Below are 19,217 nucleotides of genomic sequence, written 5' to 3'. Positions count from 1 at the left end.
GCTGGGTGAAAGAGAAATCAGGAAATCTGTGTTTCATCCCAGTGAGTTTTGGATCTTTTTCCTGTAGTGATTATGGGGTTTAAAAACTAATAACTAGTTGTTGCTTGGTAATTAAACCAAGAAGTAAGCTTTGCTTATTCTGGTTTAACTTAGAGTCCAGGAATAATAATATTTTTTGATACTTTTTTTTTAAAGTAGTTTTTATAGTGTCAAAAATAGTTTTTATACTTTTTTTTAAAAAAGTAGTTTTTATACTGTTCATCGGGTTCCCAGGCTATAGAAAGGGAGCAGTGGCTGGGGTAAAGATATAATAATTCTAGATGCTTTAGAGCAGTAGGTAAAAATTATGTAGGGATGAGGAATACAGAATAGAAGAATTTTGAATAGAAAAATTAATATGTACTGTTAATTTTACAGGTCCTTAATAACTAAAAACTCATTTTGTTAAACAAGGTGACCTAAAGATGATAAAATCGTAATATGTGTAAATTTGGTTTGCTAATAAAATTAGAAGAATTTAGAATAGAAAAATTAATATGTACTGTTAATTTTACAGGTCCTTAATAACTAAAAACTCATTTTGTTAAACAAGGTGACCTAAGGATGATAAAATTGTAATATGTGTAAATTTGGTTTGCTAATAAAATTAGAAGAATTTCGAATAGAAAAATTAATATGTACTGTTAATTTTACAGGTCCTTAATAACTAAAAACTCATTTTGTTAAACAAGGTGACCTAAGGATGATAAAATTGTAATATGTGTAAATTTGGTTTGCTAATAAAATAATTAAGACCTGAGGAGAAAAGTAGAAAAGGCAAAATTGTAGGCCTAATCTCATTTTTTTTCCAGTTGAACAGAAATTTAGCTAATCCTTGAGAAGACAAAAAACACCTCTTAATTTTCCATGGTACTTGGGTGCCCTGAACCTCAGTCTTTTGGTTTTTTTTTTTTAAGTCTTTTGGTAAATAGGAAGATACGTTCCGTACAACAAAACCTAAGACTGCAGAAACACTGTCTGGAGACTAGTGCTTTCCCTTTACGTTTAAAAACCTAGTACTTAAGTCAGGGCTGACAATACACAGATTTTTCACATGAGCTCCTTATATAGACAAGCCATATTTGTTTTTCCATTTGGTGATAGTAATACAGTTGAAAGATCAGGGCTTTAGGGCATGCGTAGCTGGATTTTAAATCATCTTACTATATGATCTTTTGGTATGTTACTTAGTCTTTTGCAATCTCAATTTTCTTACCGTGAAACAGATAGTTTCATGACTAAATAAGATGATATATGTAATGCAGCTAACACAGTGCTTCATCCGGTAACACATATTAGTTCCCTTCTTGATGGCTCCTTTTGGGCTCAGAACTACTATCTAATAGTGTAGTGCTTCCTGTATGAAAAAAGTACTTTCCGGTCAGTACAGTTCTGGAAAGGATAATTCTATTCTGGCACTTGGATTGGAATGAAATATCACCTTCACTATAAAGTCAGAGCCTCTGTGTGCAGGCATTTGGATTCTTGCATTCAGATATTATCTAGTGTGAAGGTTTATGGAAAAGAACAATAGAAAAGGGATGTTGGAGGCTAAAGGATCTCTTACCATTTTGTACTTTGCAGGTTATTGAAGAGAGGGAAAAGCTGAAGAGTGACCGGGAAGCTCGCCAGAAGAAGATGTACTATCTCAGGACCGAGTTGGAGCGGCTTCATAAACAACAAGGTATCAGACACTTCTTTGCATGACTGCCTTTTGTAACTTTAGTAGGAGACCCAAATGGAGAGCTTTGGGGATTCTCAGACAGTTCATTGACATCTGAAGCTTCACTTTCAAACAATTTTTGATATAATTAGACTTATAGAAAAGTTGCATTAATGGTGTAAAGAACTCTCAGGTTCCATGATTATTAACATTTTACTATATTTGCCTTATCCATTTTTCTCTCTCAGTTGTGTTTGTGCATATGTGTATATTTTTCCTGAACTGTTTAAGAGTAAGTTGTAGATATGTATTCCTTTACTCCTAAACACTTAAGTGTGTGTCTTCTAACAACAAAGAATTCCCTTGGATAACCACAGTATGCTTATCAAAATTAGAAAATTAACAGTAATATACTAGTCTACTGATCTTACTCATATTTCATCAGTTGTCCCAATGATGTCCTGAAGCAAAAGAAAATGAAAGATTACACATTGCATTCAGTTGTCATGTTCTTTTAGTCTCCTTTAATCTGTAGTAGTTCGCGAATCTCCAGAAGAGGTCACATGTTTTGTAGAATGTCCTTTAATTTTGGTTTGTCTGATGTGTCCTTATGATTAAATTCAGGTTATGCATTTTTGGCAAGAACATCACAGAAGTGATGCTAAGTTCATATCAGATGTTGATTTGTCCCATACTGGTGTTGTCAACTTTGATCATTTGGTTAAGGTGGCGTCTGCCAAGTTTCTCCACTGTAAGGTTACTATTTTATCCTTTTCAGTTAATAAGTATCTTATAGGGAAGATACTTTGAGACTATGTAAATATTCAGTTACTCCTCAAATTTTGGCCCACTAGTTTTAGCATTCATTGATGATCCTTGCCCAAATCAGTTATTATTATGATGGTTGTTAAATAGTAATTTTCTAATTTCATCATTCCATCTTCGTTAATTAGTTGGCTTTCTACTATGAGGAGGAGCTTTCCACCCACACCTCCTCCCCCATTTATCTGTCCATTTATAATAGTATGAACTCATGGATTCTTAATAGGTAATAATATTTTACTATTATTATTTATCTTCATGCTCAAATTGCCCCAGATTTGGTCAGTAAGACCCCCTTTAAGTTGACTCCTGTGTCCATCATTTTTTGAGTACTTCCTTTTTGGCACAAGAAGATGGTCCATGATGCCTCTATTGATTCCACCTCTTCATCTATGCTTTTAGGAATTCACATACACTAAGAACATAGCAAGGCTTCTATATTACAGCTTGGTGATAGCATGGAAGAGTAGAAGTGGGAGAATATATAATTTCTTCTGTTTGGGTTTGGGCTGTTTAGGGATGAGAAACTTAGTTATTAATCCTGTGAGGATTAATTCATGAGGACCTGCAATTTGGAATAGGAGATAACATTAGGTGAGCTTGAGGCAAAACCTAAAACTCAATGGAGGTATTGGTGAAGGGTCGTTAAATCAGGTAAAGTCAAATATGTGACTGAATGTTTTTTGCCCTCTGAGTAATTCTTTAGTTCTCTGAAGAGGACAGCCACAGGATTCATAGTCACACATGCACACAAACTTGTATATACCCTTTTAGGGATTCATGCAGTGCCTCCCTGAAACCTATCCATAGGTGCTTAGTTAATAACCCTTACATAAGAAATAATGTAATCACTCAATCACTTTACCTCCATAGGAGCTTCAACTAAACCAGCCCATGTGGAAGGCAAGTCTCACCTGCTTTTAGAATGTTTTATGGAGAAAGATTTTGTGACCATAAAGTCTTGAGAATTAGTACTTATGACTGAAATATGACTTGTTAACTTTCCTTGTGCTTCTTTCTGTTGACATTTGACTACTCAGGGGAAATGCTGCGTAAGAAACGAAGGGAGAAGGATGGTCACAAAGACCCACTCCTGGTAGAGGTGAGTCGGCTTCAGGATAACATTATGAAGGACATTGCAGAACTTCGACAAGAAGCAGAAGAGGCAGAAAAAAAGCAGTCTGAACTGGACAAAGTGGCTCAGATCTTGGGAATTAACATTTTGGATAAATCTCAGAAGTCTTCAAATGACAGTAGGGATCCTACAGAGAAGACTGGGAAAGCAGAAAAATCCAGGAGTCCAGAAAAAGTGTCATCATCCTCAAACTCCTTTTCCAACAGCAAGGTAACAACTCAACTTTTCCTTTTTTATTGTATCTTTTATTTCCATGGACTCCTAAAGAAGCCTTCTAACTAACCATTTTCTTAGCATCCTTTTCCAATCTGTTCTTAGTCTTGCTAGAGTTATCTTTGTAAAGCATAGTTCAGATCATGGTATTCTCCTTCAGAATTTTCGCAGTTCCCCATTGCCCACAAAGTAGAATCCTGGGCCCTCCATGTTCTAGTTCTAGCATTTACTCCTTAACTCACTCCAGTTTGGCTTCTAGTTTTCTCATAACTCGTAATGCCATTTTGTAGGTTCATATTTAGCAACAAGGTCACCACTATGTTGTACAGCCTCAAATTCAGTTCTCAAATCAGTATTTGATATAGGGAACCACTGTCCCCTAAAAAAATGTTTTCTTCCCTTGGCTCCTATCACATTTCTTTTCCTCCTATATGCTGGTTGCTCCTGTTTAATCTCCTGATCTTTAAATATTTTAGTTCTTCAGGGCTCAGTTCTAGCCTAATTCTCTAGAATTCTGCTTTCTCCCTAGGTCATTTCATTCAGTCCTATGCTGAAATACCATACTGACAACTTTCAGTTTTATACTCTAGCTCAGGTGATTCTTCTAAGGTTCAAATCTGAGTGTCCAACAGACTACTCACTATTTCCACTTCATTGTCTCATAAACACCTCAAAATCAATATATCCTAAAGTAAACTAAGATTGTGCTCAACCTCCCTCTAACCTTTTCTTCCTCTGTTGTTACCCATCTCAGTGAATGATACTACTACCCAACAGTTTTCATGCCAACAACCTGAAGAGCATGCTTAGTGCTTCCCCCCCGCAAACTGCTCCACACACCAAGTCAATTACAGATTCTGCCAATTTTCCCTCCAAAGTAAATCTCAATTCCATTCATCTCATCATCTCTATTGCCATCCAAGTTCAAGCCACCTTCAGTTCTTGCTTGTGCTGCTACACTCTTAATTCTTTCTCCATATTCAGCTGGTGATTGAGATACTTCCTTGCCTACCTCTTCAGCCTCATTTCACGCCTCTTTTTTCCTTCGCTCTCTGTAATTTCGTTACTGGCATTTTCATTCCTTAAATGTTTCATCATTAATGTCTTTGTGTCTTCTCCTCCTTCTGGTTACCATGTGAAACCCACTCTTCTTATCCTGTCTTCTAACTAACTCATATTCATCTTCAGATCGCAGATTAAATTATTTCCCTGACTCCCTTCCTTCATTTTCCAGGTTGTTAAATTTGCCTGATATACACTATCATAATACCTGACATTTTCCTTCTTAGCATTTATGGCAGTTGTAATTATATAATTACATGTGTCCCCCAATTAGATTTTAAGGTTCAAGGGATCAGGGACCATATCTGTCTCATTCTCCTATATAGTCCCCAGTACATAGCTCAGTGCCTGGCATGTAGCAAATGGGTAGTGCTCAAGAAATATGACACTACACTTTATACTCCTGCCACCTTAGAATGCTTGCACTTTTCCAGATGTGCCTTATGCTATTGTGCCTCTCTAATTTTGCATTAATAATCTTCTTAGCCTGTCTCCCAACCCTACTCATCCACTAAGGTCCAACTTGAATACTACCACCTCCGTGAAGAATTCCTGAATTCCATACAGATTGAGTCAGCCCTTTTTTAGCACTCCCGTAGTATGTTACTTTGTTTCTTTATAAGATTTATTTCATTCTGTCTTATTGAAAACATGATTAAGGTCATGCCTGGGGGCTTCCCTGGTGGCGCAGTGGTTGAGCGTCCGCCTGCAGATGCAGGGGACACGGGTTCGTGCCCCGGTCCGGGAAAATCCCACATGATGGGCCCGTGAGCCATGGCCACTGAGCCTGCACGTCCAGAGCCTGTGCTCCGCAACAGGAGAGGCCACAACAGTGAGAGGCCCGCGTAGCGCAAAAAAAAAAAAAAAAAAAAATCATGCCTGTTCTCATGCCTGTGTCTTCCACTAAATGAGAGCTTCTTGAGAATAACAGAATATAACTTATTTATTTTTGTGTGTCCCATGGCATCTGGTATATCTAGTACATAGTAGATGGTCAGTTAATGTTGGGGGTTAGAGAAGAAGATATTCTGTATTCTCTGTCAGCCAAGCTCTAATTTTTTCATGTCTTCCTGGGAGAGTTCTCTTTCTCAACCAGGTAAGACTGTATTCTTATATCAGGATCACTGAGTTCAGGGCCTTTGATGGGAGAAGAGCTTGAAAGTTCCGACCCTTTGTAGCTGACTTACACGTTGTTTGGGGTTCCATTTATGCACCAACCCCATGATAATCTATCATCTTGACTTGAGTGAGCCTTCATGCTCTCTGAAGCTAACAAGGATATGTTGCAATTGGATTTTCATTTCAGCAGTAAGGAATATTCTCTTTACAAGCTCTGTTTCCTACCTGTCCTTGGTATTTCTTCTTTCTTTGCCTCTTTTTATTTTTTATTTTTTTTTGCCTCTTTTTATTTTATTATTTATTTATTTATTTTTTGCGGTACGCGGGCTTCTCACTGTTGTGGCCTCTCCCGCTGCGGAGCACAGGCTCCGGATGCGCAGGCTCAGCGGCCGTGGCTCACGGGCCCAGCCGCTCCATGGCATGTGGGATCTTCCTGGACCGGGGCACGAACCCGTGTCCCCTGCATCGGCAGGCGGACTCCCAACCACTGGGCCGCCAGGGAAGCCCTGCCTCTTTTTAAAATGCATAGTTGGTTTGAGATTTTCTTTCTCTTGAATAGGTCATTTCATAAAAATAAACACATACACACAATTCCACAGTTCCGTTCACCTAGACACAATTGTTACTAATACCTTGGTGTTTATTATTCCAAATTCCGTTCTTCCGTTCGTTCATTTAACAAATATTTCTTGATCTCCAAAAAAGTGCCAGACACTGTTCTAGATATGGGAAGTATAGCAGGGAACTATATAGACAAGGTCCTTATTCTAATGAAATGGGAGAAGATAGTCAATAAGTAAACAAGTGCAGGTTAGGTAATGACAAGTGCCTAAAAAAAAGAAAACAGGATAAGGGATATAGAGTAGTTAGGGAAAGTCTTTTGGATAAGGTGACATTTGACATTCTGTGCCTATTTACATATCTGTATTGATTATTCAGATGTATTTTGTTACTTACTTTCCTAGTCTATCATGAACATCTTTCCATGTCAATAAATAGACTTTTATAATATCATTTTTAGTGACCTTATTTTTGTTGTTGTATGGATACCAAAATTTATTTAACCAAGGAAATCACCTGTAGTTTGACATAATTTTCTAAGGATAAATGTCAAGGAGTAGAATTGCTGGGTCAAGGGTATAAAGAATTTTGAGGTATGTAATATGTATTCCTAGGTTATCTTCTGGAAAGATGGTGCCCGTTAGTACTCACCAGCAGTGTATGCATGTGCCCATCCCTTACCTGCTGGGTGCGCTCTCTTTAGTGACTCTTGAATAGGACTCTAATAGGGGAAGATTATCTTTGAAGTCTTAATTGTTTCCCTTTCTCCATATTGTCTTCCTCTCCCCACCAGCCAGTATTCAGAATGCCCAGTTCCCTGATCTTGTCTACTGTGGAACCTCATTCATACTTACCTTCTCTGTGTTCCAAAATTTACCGTTTGTCTGTGCCTCACTCCCCAATGTTATTGGGGAAATTCTCATTTCCTGAATTATCTTGTTCCCAGCTTGCTGACAAATGATTTCATATTAAAGTATTTTTTAAATTTATTTATTTATTTATTTATTTTTTGGCTGCATTGGGTCTTTGTTGCTATGCGCAGGCCTTCTCTAGTTGAGGTGTGCGGGCTTCTCATTGCGGTGGCTTCTCTTGTTGCCGAGCACGGGCCCTAGATGTGTGGGTTTCAGTAGTTGCGGCACACAAGGCCCAGTAGTTGTGGCTCACAGGCTCTAGAGTGCAGGCTCAGCAGCTGTGGCGCACGGGCCTAGCTGCTCCGCGGCATGTGGGATCCTCCCGGACCAGGGCTCGAACCCGTGTCCCCTGTATTGGCAGGCAGACTCTTAACCACTGTGCCACCAGGGAAGCCTTAAAGTGTTTATTATTGATACTTAATGTTGGGGAGTTGATATGTTTTAAAAGAGGATTCATGTTAACTCAAAGGTGTTAAATTCTAATGGTGATACTTTAGGCAGGTAGAAATATTTTACCCAGATCCTTTTAAGTCATCCCACATAGATGACTATCCCCTTTGTCTATGCCAGCCTTACTCTCTAGTTATCTGTATCAGGATGTGTCTGTGATAAGAGAGTTCACTATCATCTGTTTTTTGCACTTGCTTAATCTGTCAGTTACCTTTTCCATTTTGGTTTTTCTTCCCTCCCTAGTTGTCATTACAGTTGATAAATTTAATGTATTTAATCCCATAGGTAGCACATTTAACATCTACCAAAGGGTATACGGTAAAAGACTCCTATCCATTTCTGTTCTGTATTACCCCTTCCCAGAGGCAACCAGTGTTTCCATAATCTTGAGTATTCTTCTAGATATTTTAGGATATATAAGTAAATATATTGCCATTATGATTTCTTCTCCACGATGACATGGCACTATGGAATCTAATTAGTTCTGTTTGAGCCTTGCAGGAAGATTTCTCATGGGGTTATTCCTAGTTTGTGCAGTTTTAGGCACTGGAAATATGGTCATATGGTCCTATTTCTGTTATTGTGGTAGGCTATTTGCTTTTTCTGAGAGAAGACAGATCTAGACTACTTTGAATTCCTTCTTAGTGCAGGTTTTTCCCCCTCTAGGAATCAAAGGTAAACAATGAGAATTCCCACACTAAGAGCCCCAAGCCTGCCGAGAGCCCCCAGCCAGCTGCTAAGCAGTCTGATCAGCCCATTGCTACCTATGAGTATTATGATGCTGGCAATCACTGGTGCAAAGACTGCAACACCATCTGTGGGACCATGTTTGACTTCTTCACTCATATGCACAATAAGAAGCACACACAGGTAGGTATCCTGCCCTCTGTTATTTCCATTCTTGCCCTCCTTCCCCTCAAACTCCTATACCCCCATCTGCATTACAAAGCTGGAAAATGAAACATTCTCATATGGGCAGGAGCCCCAATCTGAAGAGCCAAGAGATACCAACAAAGGAGACACCATCCCCAGGGCTCAGTCCAGGGGACCTGCCTGTAACTAAACACCATGACAAGTGTAAGTGAGGCTTCTGCCTCTTTTGATTCCTTGAGTACCTGATTATTTGTTTCATTTTATCCATTGCTAGTACTTGCTCTAACATATGTTTACCTTTTCCACAGGTGATTTCCGTTTAAACAGTTGGCAGAGTGGGTGGGGGTGGTTAGCTGGGGGTTTCTTGTCCCCCTGGTGTGGGGGAGAGAAAGAGAGAGAAGTGGGTCATTGAGTTTTTAGTGCTGTGTGTGAGCACCTCTGCCTCTTGCAAATAGACACTGGATCCCTACAACAGACCTTGGGCTTCAAAGACCCAGAGTGAAGCCAAGCAAGATGCTGTAAAGCGCATTGACAAGATAACTGTTCCTGCAAAAGGTGTGTTTCCTCCCTGCCTTTTCTGTGGTTTCCTTACATTCAGTCAGGGAAGAGGTATCCTGAACTAAGGTACAAGGAAGCAGCATAGAGTGAGACATAACCATTACTTCTAACAAAGCTGTAAGATTGCCTTCTATATGCAAAACTAGTTCCTAAAGAAATAAAGAGAGCTATAAGACAAGAATGATCTCTACCCATATGGCTAAAAATCTAACAGATGTTAAACATACACATTCCACTGAAAAATATAACTTCCTTTGTGCTTGCTTTGGCAGCATATAGACTAAAGTACGGCTTTCTTCGTCACTGGCTTATGCACCAAAATCTTATTTATTTGAAATCTAGGTAAAAAAGAACAGTCAGAGGTGCAATATGACTGCCTTTTCAACTAAGAACTATAAAATATTTTTGAATAGTTGTTATTAGGGGCTAAGTTGAGAAATAGAAAGTTTCTTTGTCTTTAAACTTCTTAATTTCTTACCTTTATAAGTAGTCAGTGCTGCTACATCCTTTACATCTGTAGAAGATAGATTCTTAAGTAATGAATACCAACATGAGAGATCCTCATACCAATAGTACTGGGCTATTTGGGAGTATAATTTTTAAATCTCCTAAGATGCTTAGTGCTAGTTGGAGTTTGAGGAGAATCAGCAACAGAATTGAGTCTGGCACAGAAAACTCCTGAATTAACCAGTTAGTGTTCCCAAAACGTAGAAGGGGTAGAGGTCCTGAGTACAAGCTTTAAGTTGGGAAGACATACCACTGGGATTCATCTAAATGCTCCTGACTTGAAAGTGAGTAAGGTCCTCTATACCATTAACCATTTTACTACAAAAGGGAAGTGGGATTTCCTTTGGTTTCTGTCATCTTGGGTAGAAATGACTTATTTTCTTGACTTTCTTCCACTTCTTCCAGGCTCTGAGTTTCTGATTCCCATCACTGGATATTACTGCCAGCTCTGTGAGGAATTTTTGGGGGATCCAATTTCTGGAGAGCAACATGTGAAGGGTTATCAACACAATGAGAAATATAAGGTTGGTCTTTGTAGTAGCTTATGGAGTTTCCTACTTTCTGCAGTAATCCTTTTGATGTCAAACAAACTCAGAGCCAGAAAAAGTCATTAATATTTCAAATTCCATATAATCACTGGGATGTTCTCCTCAATCCTAGTAAGCAATGCTGACCTGAGAGAACCATTTATCCTTGAGGAAGGTGACTCTGAGGATTTCCACTAAATGAATTCTAACAGTGGTAGGGCCAACTTTTCTCTCTTATAGTATTTTGACCAGTTATTGAGGCTTTATCTTTTCTCTTCCTAGAAATATGTGGTTGAAAACCCATTGTATGAGGAGCGGCGGAATCTGGACCGCCAAGCTGGCTTGGCTGTGGTCCTAGAGACAGAACGGCGACGGCAGAGTGAGCTAAAGCGCAAACTCAGTGAGAAATCAAAGGAAGAGAAGAAAGAAAAGAAGGCAAAGATCATGAAGGAAGTAAAGGAGGATGACAGGGTGTCTGAGGAATTAGAGGACCAAGTGTCTGAAGGTGGGAGCTCCCCTGAAAAGGCTGAAAATAAAAGGAAGGCTAGCATCAAACTCCAATTAAAAGAAGAAGTAAAGAAAGAACCACCAACATCTTCCTCTTTTGGGAAATTCAGCTGGAAGAAGCCAGAAAAAGAGGAGGAAAAAAGTTCAGTGGCCCCAAGTATTCCCAAAGAAGAGACTGTGGAAAATAGTAAGGACAAAGAAGATGGCAGAGCTGAAGCTGGGAAGGCAAAGCCCATCAAAATCAAACTCTCTGGGAAAACTGTTGTTGCACATACAAGCCCTTGGATGCCTGTAGTGACAACTTCAACCCAGACTAAGATCCGACCCAACCTGCCTATCCCATCCACAGTCCTCCGCAAGTCAAGTTCAGCCACAGTAAGCAAGCCAGCTCCTCTTAACACCTTTCTATCCATCAAGTCCTCTGGAACCACTGCTAAGCCTCTGCCAGTGGTTAAAGAGTCTTCAGCTGATCTCCTCTTGCCTCCCGACATCATCTCTAAAGCATTTGGAGGGGAAGAGGTGATTCTAAAAGGGTCTCCAGAGGAAAAAATGGTGCTGGCTGAAAAGAATGAGCCATCACATGTACCTGAACAAATGCTACCACCTCCACCACCACCACCTCCACCGCCACCTCCACCACCCCCAGTTATACCTCATCCAGCTGCCCCATCTCCTGCTCAAGCAAATGCTATTTTGGCTCCAGTAAAATCAAACCCAACTATATCTCACACTGTCAGCCCTGGCTTCCTGGGTCCTAACATTTTGAACCCAGTATTACCGGTAGCCATCATGGCCTCAGCACAGCCAGCTGCCATTCCTTCTGATGAGACGGCTCCTGGGGTGAGTGAGAGTGACCGGGACCAGACCCTATTCTCTGTGTTAGTGCGTCCTCCACCTCCCCTCTCAAGTGTGTTCAGTGAACAAGCCAAAAAATTGGAAAAGCGAAATTCATGCTTAGCCACAGCCAATGCTAAGGATCTGTATGACATATTCTACAGTAGTGGTGGAAAAGGGGCCCCTGAGACTAAGCTGAGTGGTGGTCCATTGGCTAATGGGGAAAATAGAGCTGAAAGTTCAGACATCTCTTCCACTTCTACTTTGAACAGCAGTGCATCCCAAGAGGAGTTGCCTCCAGATAGAAATTTGGTCTCTGCTCCTTTAGTCAGCAGCCCTGAAAAGCCCATTTCAAAACCTCTGGTGTCCCTAGGGAAATGGTCGGTTGTAGAAAATGTAGACTCAAAAAGCAGAGGCAGCAGCTATGGCTTCTTACAGCCTCTGACGAGGTTGTGCCAAAACAGGCCTTATGAAACTGTTACCCCAAAGACAGAGACTTTGGCCATGTGGACTTCTAGTTCCTTCCAGAGTGATGCTAATAGGGATGTATCTCCAGAGGGGAAAATTGAACTTGACCTGGGAGACCCTGGGCCACCAGGTGTCAAGCCAGCCCCTGAGCTGTCACATGTACACTGTCATACCATGGAATCTCAGAAGCTGTTAGAAACCCACCTTGTGGAATCTAGTAACCAGGATGAGGAAAGCCAAGAGCTCCACCAATCTAAGGATTGTGGAAAAAGTGAAGTAGAGACAAGCGCTGAACTAAAAGAAGGGGGAGTGAAGCTCTCTGAGAGGACAGTGGGAGAGGGAACAGATACCAATGTTGGGCCCAATCGTGTAGAGGATTCTAATTTGAACCATGGGAACAGATACATGTGGGAAGGAGAAGTAGAACAGCCCAACATGCAAATGACTGACAAAAAGGCTAAACAGTCCAAGAAATTGATAACAGGAAGTAAAACTCAAAGTAAAGTAGTGACTGAATTGAACGCACAGGCGCTGTCTTCCACAAAGGCAAAAATAGACTCATTTCCGTCAGAAGCTAGGTCTTTACTCCAGAACCCACAAGATATACCTGTGAAAATTTCTGCCCCAGAATTGCTCCTTCAGTCCCCAGCCAGATCAGATATGTGTTTGAAAGATAGTGAACAGGAGCAAGGAGTTTCAACTGCTAGTGAGGAGTGGCTAGAAAATTCAGCTCCAGGATCAGCTTCTAGAGCCTCTAGGTACAGAAGCCTTAAACTGAAGAGAGAACGATCAAAAGAGTTTCAGGGTAAAATGATCTATGAACTGACTGTTTGGGATGAGAACAAGAAGCCAGAGACCTGGGAGAGCCCAGAGAAACCCAAAGCAGAAGCCCTGGATCTTCGAGATGTCCATCCAGAACTAACACTGACAATAGAAAGCAAGACCTTAGAAAACTTTGAAGTTACAAACTTAAAAGTAGAAGAGCTTGCTGCCCTGGGGAACCTGGGGGATATAGGTGTTGATTTCTGCAATACTCGGGTAGACCCAGCACATAGATCCGCAACTGCCCTGTCTCAGAAAGTACGTGAAGAGAATTCTATGTCACCTATAGGAAGTAATCCCTCCACTCTCCCTGACTTTGAACCAGTACCATCCTTTTCTGAGTTTCCATTAGATTCTCCCAAAACCCTGGTGCTTAACTTCGGAGCAGAGGGTGCACAAAACTCATCTAATCCCGGAACTGGGAGGATCACTCCTAACATTTTGAAAACTGGACTTTCTAGAGGAAATGTTGGCCTTGGCTTGGGGAGCCTAGAGGGAACACACCAGGCCCTTGACCTGTTAGCAGGAGGAATGATGCCTGAGGAAATAGAAGAAACTTCTCAGTTAGAGAAACAAGATTCACTCAGATTGGAATCAGAAACAATTAATCCTTTAGGCCTTGGGCCATCTCCTTGCCTTCCGGACCTTGTTGACTTTGTCACACGGACATCTGGAGTTCAAAAAGAGAAGATATGTTCTCCTCTCTCTGAGCCAAGTGACCCTCCTGAGTGTAGTTCCCTGGAGATGGGACCACTACAGTTAGAAATACCGAATGCATCCGTCACGGAGGTAGCAATTCCTCAAGTAGCTGAGTACAATGACAGCCCTTTGAATATGGTAAAATCTATGGCTTCAGGGTCCCATACAAGGGAGCAGGTAGTTGGAGGCAATACAGTCCCTCAGGAAATAGCTGCACAAGAAGCTGCAGTTGATGACATCCAGGACCACACAGAATCCAGTGTTCACAACTGAGAATACAAATTCAGAGCTACTTGTGGATGAATCAAATTGGCTTCTAGAAATCAGGTGCCCAGATGATCCAGGACTAGTTGGCTCTCTCATCTGGAACCTACATCAAGAGATGCAGTCAGCATCTTAGAGTAAATGTTCGTGGAAGCTAAAAAATTTACCTCCTTTCCTTTTTTCCGTTTTCCTTAAGATACCAGACAAATCAATCATAATTTCTATACATATCTGTAAAAAAGTATTTTCTGTTAATTATTATTATTATTATTTTTGCCAATTTATTTTCTTCTACTTTGTCATTAAAATCAAATGTCTATCTGGCTCACCATATAGTGTGCTTTGATTGTATTTTGGCTTTGACTCTGCCATTTCTGGAATGTGGGGGAGGAGGGAGACAGAGCTGACTTCTCCAATTGCTGTGTTGTATTCCCACCCAATTTTTTGGGCAGCTGATGGATCTCTGGGAGAAACACAAGAAAACCTGCTGAAATGGAAAACTACTGCTGAAGGAAGGATTGTTCATCTCTTAGGCTTCCATTTGGATGGGCCTGCCTTAACATTGTTTGAAATGCAGCGTGAGTAGCTCTTTTGTTTACTGTTTACTTCCTTGTGGCATGTCAACCCCCCACACTTCCCTCATTCTGTTGCCTTTGCTTGAGATGGTCCTGCTAATCCACAAACCTGTTTGGAAATGGCCTCAGTAAACGTGGAAGAAAATCTAGCAGGCTCACTTTTCGAAGACGACAAATCGGTAAGGCTTATTCATGCCTCAGTGCCAGGAGCAGATATGCTTTTTGGGTCAGTTTTATTTTCGAAATGGCCTTTGTTCACTGTATTGTGATCCACTGACACTTTGTGTGAAATTGTTTAGCAGCCATTTCTGTTCTAAAGAGGTAGAAGATCTGAAACTTGCTTTGGGATTGGACTCATTTTCTCTTCCCACACTCATATGTATTTCTTCCTCTGCCTCTCCCTTTCCCAAGTTATTTCCACCATAGTGTGATGTTTTGGGTTGTACATTTTGTTCAAAAGATTAAAGATTTATGAGTGGCTTGGACAAGTTTAACTTTATTTTTAATGTATTAATTACTTGGAATAAATGCATTAATCTCATGTTTCTTTCTGGATTTTTGTTTTGAAACCACACACATTTGAACTCCACAGGGAAACTAGAACAATGCTGCTGCCCTATTGCCTGTCTCCCCCTCCCACCCTTCTTTCCCCAGTTGTTAGGGCTACTTTTGTTAGCTTATATAGTCTGTGCCCCAGTGCTTCCTGGTTGGGTAGTGAGTAGGCACCAGTGGTCTGGTTTTGGCATCTTTCTATTGTGAAGTTTTGTATATACCCTTATGTTGGCTCTCCAGATGCTCCTCTGGGAACTGAGCTCCCCAAGAATACTCATGTTCTTGCTGAGGGTGCTCTTGGGATCAGGGAGCTTGGTCCTTATATTTCTAATCTCTGCCCCAGTTTCCTCTTGATACCCTTGTTGTCAGCAATTCATAACCTGGCTCAACAGAGGCTTCAGAGTCTTGTTCTCCCACTCCTCAAACATAATGCAAAGTTGCTGATCTTTTTTCCTAAGAACTCTAGTTTTCCTGTTTCCTTGTGTGCAGAGCTACAGAATCCCTAGGTTGAGTGCGAGGAGGCTATTTTTCTTGACTAATTTAGAAGTTTAGAAGTTGTACAGGCCTCCCTTCTTCATCTTGTGGAAAGGGCACAGATTTGGAATAGTTAGGTCCTTGGATGTTCCTCGGCCATTTGCCTTGCTGTGATTTTAGACAAGTTACTTTGCCTCACTGTGCCATAGGGTTTTTTTTTTTCTTTAATATGGAGGATCATTATCTCCATCTCACACCAAATGTGTACAGGGTCAGGCCATCCTGAGCAGTCTTCTTAGGTCTGCTTTTTAGGCTGAAGCCTGAGTTCAATGCATCTTTCTGACCTGGAAACCATAGACAGACTCAGAAGATGCCCTTTAGCAGAACGTAAACCCAGGTGAGCTTCAGAGATATATTTGTTTCTCCAGAGAACTACTCCCTCTCCATTCTAGGAGCCTATCTACAGGAATTTAGAGAACATAAAAGAGTTTTAAAATGCCAGTTATTACTCATTTTCAGGCCTGTTCACTTAGTAAGTTCCACCTCCCTTTGGGGAGAGATGGGTGGGTTTAGGGTAAGCATGGAGAGGGGTTAATCCTATCCAGATCTCAGTCCTAAACTCACTCTGTCTCAGAAGGAGTCAGAATCTTACTCTCTAGGTTAGGAGAGGGCCACTTGAGAAGGGTGGAGAAGGGAAAAGAGGCAAAATCTAGGAAGGGCAGAACTAATTCAAGTAACTGGGTCTGGAGTACTTAGAGCCGCTCCTCTTGTACTCTCTTGATAACTCAAAGGCACCTACCCATCTTAGGCTTTTTCTAGAATAATGCCCACTTCTAAGAGTTGAAGCAACAGTGTTCTTCATATTTGCCTTGAACCAGCAGAGGGAGAGCTTTTAGGATTCTGTAGTTTGGGCGGGAAGTGTTGCTAGCTTCCTCTTTGATCAGTGGGATCAGGTTTTGGAGCCTATCTAGAGAAGCCATGTGAAAGGAAGGGCAGAACTCTAATCCAGTTGCCAGCGCCTAGAGGTAGGGCCTGTTTCTTTTTATTCAGTACTATCACAGTGCTGAATAAATTTTCGTCTTAGGAGACAAAGGCACATGCAAAGAGTGGGCCCTAATCTTCTCATGTGGCCTTTGGTGTCATATAACTATGGTTTAAATTTCTGCAAACATCAGAAGCAGTTTTTATTTGACTCCCTCAATTGTGAGAACAGGTGATCAGCAGTTAGTTTTAAATTTGGGCAAACACCAAGTTTTACCTAAGTTATGTAGATAACCCCCTAAAACTTCCCCTTGGCTTTGTGAATGGAGGCCTCTTGCTTGATAAACCTCTTTCTTCACAGCTAGCTTCAGGACACATAATACTCTTAGTGACCTTTCTGCTAAGTACACCCATTTTACGCTATGCCACTCCATCTCTCTAAAACAAGTCAAAAAGTTAGCTAATGTTTTGGTAGTAAAGCATGCCAGAGCATATGTCCATTTATCAGACTGCCAGGTTAAGGGACTGAAAAAGAATGGGGAAGTGGGAATGGGGGGTTTGGATGTATAGGATACAGGAATCCAGTAGGGACATTAAGTGTGTTATAAAAAAAAAAAAGCTGGAGGTGGGATCATGGAGACAGCATATAAATTATGGAACTAAGTGAGGTGGGGTTTTTAGAAAATACATATTCCAAAGCCCTGGTTCTCACTTTCACAGCGCTTACCTACCAAGCCCGGGATGAGAACCTAAGCAAGCTCTTCATTCATTGACAATTCTGTGAGAATATGGACAAATGAAAATAGTTTGGGATTGTGAGCACATTTCTTCTTTTAGAGTTTAATTTTACAATAATGTCTGTAATTTTTAACGAAAAAACCCTTATACACTTTCAAAGGACCATGTGCATTTTCATTGTAGCACTTAATGTGGTTGTACTTTTACATTTATGTGTTTCTTTGATTAATATGTGCGTCCTTCCCACCCATCCCCCCCCCAACTAGATTATAAACTCTCGAAAGCAGGAAGTCTGTCTTTGCTTACTGTTTTTTCATCATTGTATTCACAGTGCACTGTTGCCTGGCACATTAAGAGTGCTCAATAAAAATTCATTAAAAGAATCAGTGTGGTAATAGTAGCTATTTTTTTAATTAACTGTGAATACTTAGCAATTTATAAGTGAGTAAAAGCTGTAAATTGCTGATTGTATTTGCTGGGTGCTTAATACTGCAGAAGCCAACTGTCCTCTTGCTTCTGTCCTAGATCTTTGTATACAAGGCACTGTCTATAGCAGTGAGTGCATATCAAGGCTGCCCGTGGCCCCTTCATTTCAACAGCATTTGGAATAGTGGTGCCAGGCCAGGAGGGGGACACATTGCCCCTGAAGCTCCTAGAAGAAAAACAGGATAGGAAGGGTAGGGGTACACTGACTTTAGAGTTAGCAGTAAAAGGCTTTGGGGACTCTGATTTTCAGATGGCTCCCTTTCTCCTTCCAGCCAGATTTCATAGGCATGTTGAAGTAAATTAAACCCCAAATCCCTCTGATGTAGCTGAAGGAGTAATTCAACTTTTCAAGGCCCAGCATCCTCGTCATGTCATCAAAACTGTAAATCAAGCCATCAGTTTTATTTCTGGAAGGAAACCAAAAAATTAACCAAAAAAAGTTGCCTTTGGAAGAGGAAGGAGTGATGCTTTCACTCTTTATTTTTTATCCTTTTTGTTTGAATATTCAGACCATGAAAATGCATTTTATATAAAATACAAATATTTTATACACATAAAATATGTACACACACATATAGGAAATTTTTATGTCAGTAGGGGTTATCTGGTGATGTGGAATTACAGACCAGGTTTTTTTTCTCTTCTGTATACTTTTATGTATTAAAAAATAGTGTTTTTTTTTAAAGTTGTGTCTCTTCCCACTCAGTGCATCTCTGTCTCCACTCCTCACATCAGTTTTCCATTATTACAAATAGGTCTTGCTGCTTTTCCCTCAAGATTTCCTAAATTCCTCTACTCCCATCAAGGCTAGGTTACATACATTCAAGAATACCACTCATCTTCCTCTCCTCCTCTTCCCTTTCTCTGGCTCCTACCTCTGTGGAGCTGGTTATGCATTTCCATTCATGCTGTACAAGCACTTGGACATTATATAAATCAAGATACCTGTCTTCACAAAGCTTACTTTAATGCAGGTACACAAAAGATACCACAAAGTCTTTGTTGCATGCAGAAAGACAGAAGATAACTCGTATCTAGATGTATTGATTGAAAGCTTTACAGGCTTTTATTCCTTCCACTCATGGAGCATCAGGCAAGAAAAGTGTTTTGTAGAAAACAAGGGAAATGAGCATGTTTAAGAGAAGTGAAAGAGCAGAGTAAAAAAAGAGACAGAGGGACTTCCCTGGCGGTCCAGGGGTTAGGACTCTGCGCTTCCACTGCAGGGGGCAGGGGTTCTATCCCTGGTTGGGGAACTAGGATCCCGCATGCCACACAGCGCGGCCAAAAAAATAGAGACAGAGTTACGTTACAGTAGAGGAAGATAGCAAAAAAATTAAATCAAGCATATTCTGGTACTGTTTTCTTTCATCTCTCCGA

At 40.7% G+C, this 19,217-nt stretch overlaps 1 protein-coding gene across 6 annotated transcripts in view; it reads left to right on the top strand.

Annotated features, from left to right (window-relative positions):
* The window catches only part of ZNF318 (zinc finger protein 318), a 37,171-nt gene that overhangs the window by 12,038 nt on the left and 5,916 nt on the right, over positions 1-19,217 (top strand). The window contains exons 5-10 of one of the 6 annotated variants that reach the window (XR_004482207.2): positions 1,624-1,723; positions 3,565-3,869; positions 8,642-8,845; positions 8,955-9,052; positions 9,157-9,403; positions 10,319-10,368. Coding sequence is in view for 4 of the 6 variants with exons in the window: in XM_004267793.4 (XP_004267841.1) it covers positions 1,624-1,723; positions 3,565-3,869; positions 8,642-8,845; positions 9,304-9,403; positions 10,319-10,437; positions 10,723-14,043 (4,149 nt within the window). In the remaining 2 variants the exon portion in view is untranslated. Of the gene's footprint in view, positions 1-1,623; positions 1,724-3,564; positions 3,870-7,407; positions 7,604-8,641; positions 9,053-9,156; positions 9,404-10,318; positions 10,438-10,722; positions 15,151-19,217 lie in introns of those variants that run through there. The other 5 variants (XM_004267793.4, XR_004482205.2, XM_033423964.2 and 2 more) reach the window with 5 other exon arrangements.

Source organism: Orcinus orca, chromosome 10 (genome assembly GCF_937001465.1).
Source record: "Orcinus orca chromosome 10, mOrcOrc1.1, whole genome shotgun sequence".
NCBI classification, from domain to species: domain Eukaryota; kingdom Metazoa; phylum Chordata; class Mammalia; order Artiodactyla; family Delphinidae; genus Orcinus; species Orcinus orca.
The sequence above is the reverse complement of the archived record's forward strand: the minus strand, read 5'-3'. Positions and strand labels throughout refer to the sequence as shown.